Source organism: Carlito syrichta, unplaced genomic scaffold (assembly GCF_000164805.1).
Source record: "Carlito syrichta isolate Samal-C Ts95f unplaced genomic scaffold, Tarsius_syrichta-2.0.1 Scaffold305544, whole genome shotgun sequence".
In the NCBI taxonomy this organism is placed as follows: domain Eukaryota; kingdom Metazoa; phylum Chordata; class Mammalia; order Primates; family Tarsiidae; genus Carlito; species Carlito syrichta.
Window position 1 is genome coordinate 140,754 of NW_007249640.1, and position 1,658 is coordinate 142,411.

General features: G+C 47.0%; 1 protein-coding gene across 6 annotated transcripts in view; it reads left to right on the top strand.

The window, feature by feature from the left end:
• IFT52 (intraflagellar transport 52) overlaps positions 1 to 1,301 on the top strand; it is a 49,007-nt gene extending 47,706 nt beyond the window's left edge. For all 6 annotated transcript variants that reach the window (XM_008061717.1, XM_008061720.1, XM_008061719.1 and 3 more), the window contains one exon: positions 1,147 to 1,301. In XM_008061717.1, coding sequence (XP_008059908.1) covers positions 1,147 to 1,194 — 48 coding nt within the window. In that variant the 3' untranslated portion in view covers positions 1,195 to 1,301. The remainder of the gene's footprint in view (positions 1 to 1,146) is intronic.
• The last annotated feature ends 357 nt before the right edge of the window (positions 1,302 to 1,658 follow it).

A 1,658-nucleotide genomic window follows, 5' to 3' on the forward strand; every position in this document is an offset into this window, starting at 1 on the left:
CTCAAAAAAAAAAAAAAAAAAATTATTCAGGTGTGGTGGCGCTCACCTGTGGTTCCAGCCACATGGAAGGCTGAGGTGGAAGTATTGCCAGGGCCTAGCAGGTTGAGGCTATGGTGGCCTTGAGTGTGCCACTGCACTCCATCCTGGGCAACAGAGTGAGACGCCAACTCAAAAACAAAAGAGTATTTAATTTTTTTAATGTAAGCAGGCAAAATATAAGCTTAAGGATTTTGATGCTAGAATAGAAAGACTGGTTAGGGTCTAAGCCTCTACTGGAAGCAGACTGACCTTACTGGGTCCTTATTTGGCAGTGTTTTACTGTACACTTCATATATGCCAGGTATGATGCTGGAGGCCGTTGCAGTGAAGTGCAGTTCATCCTGTCTTCCTCAGAGTCATGTGCAGTGGGAGACAGGAGTGTATGGGCAATTAGTGCTCCAAGTGCAATGAAAGGAATTCAGAGACAGGTTTTTTGTTTGTTTGTTTGTTTGTTTTGAGTTGGAGTCTCACTCTGTCACCCAGACTGGAGTGCAGTGGCTACTCCCGGCCACCGCAGCCTCCCTGCTGGGCTCTGGCGATCCTTCTGCCTCAGCCTTCCAAGTAGCTGGAACTACAGGCACGTGCTACCACGTCCGACTAATTTTTTGATTTATTGTAGAGATGAGTTCTCTCCAAGTTGCCCAGGCGGGTCTCGAACCCGCGGGCTCAGGCAGTCCACTCACCTCAGCCTCCCAAAGCGCTGGGATTACAGGCTGAGTCACCGAGCCCGGCTAGAGACAAGGTTTTTTGTGTGGCTGCTCAGCAGTCAAACATGGGAGGGGATCTCAGGTAGAGTCCCAACAGTACTCACCTTTGGGGCATGGCAAGACTGGCCCCAAGACCACGGGAAGGAGTCTAGTGTGGTCATTGTACCAGGGCAACTATATTTGTTACTCATTATGGTGGGTGGTAGGCTGTGATCAAAGCCTGTTTTGGTAGTGAAAATTTGATCGTTGGTTTGGATTCAGCCCTAAAGCCAGAGATTACCTATGTGTCCCAGTTAATGATGATTCAGAATCTCTAATTAAAGCCCACAAACCATTGAGTTTACATTTTCAGACTTTGTACTGAAATACTAAAATTCTGTTGTCTTATTCTCTCATCCAGGAACATGACATTGATACAAGTGAAACAGCATTCCAGAACAATTTCTGATGACTGTGCCTCTTGAAGCATTTTCTGCCTCCTGGTTCTTTGTAAACTGTTTTTTAATTATTCCTCAACTCCTTATCCAAATTGTCTATACACTCTTTTGTCTATGAGCTGTGGAAGGTCTGTGCATCTTCTATTGTATCTAGACAGGCATAAGATTTTTAACTTACAAATCCTTATGTAACATATGTTCCAGCCGGGCTCGGTGGCTCAGCCTGTAATCCCGTGCTTTGGGAGGCCGAGGTGAGTGAATTGTCTAATCCTGCGGGTTCGGGACCCACCCGGGCAACTTGGCAAGACCTCATCTCTACGATAAATCAAAAAATTAGCCAGGCGTGGTAGTGCGTGCCTGTAGTTCCAGCTACGTGGAAGGCTGAAGCAGAAGAATCGCCGGAGCCCAGCAGGGCGAGGCTGCAGTGGCCGCTTCTGGTCTGGGCGACAGAATGAGACTCCAACTAAAAAAAAAA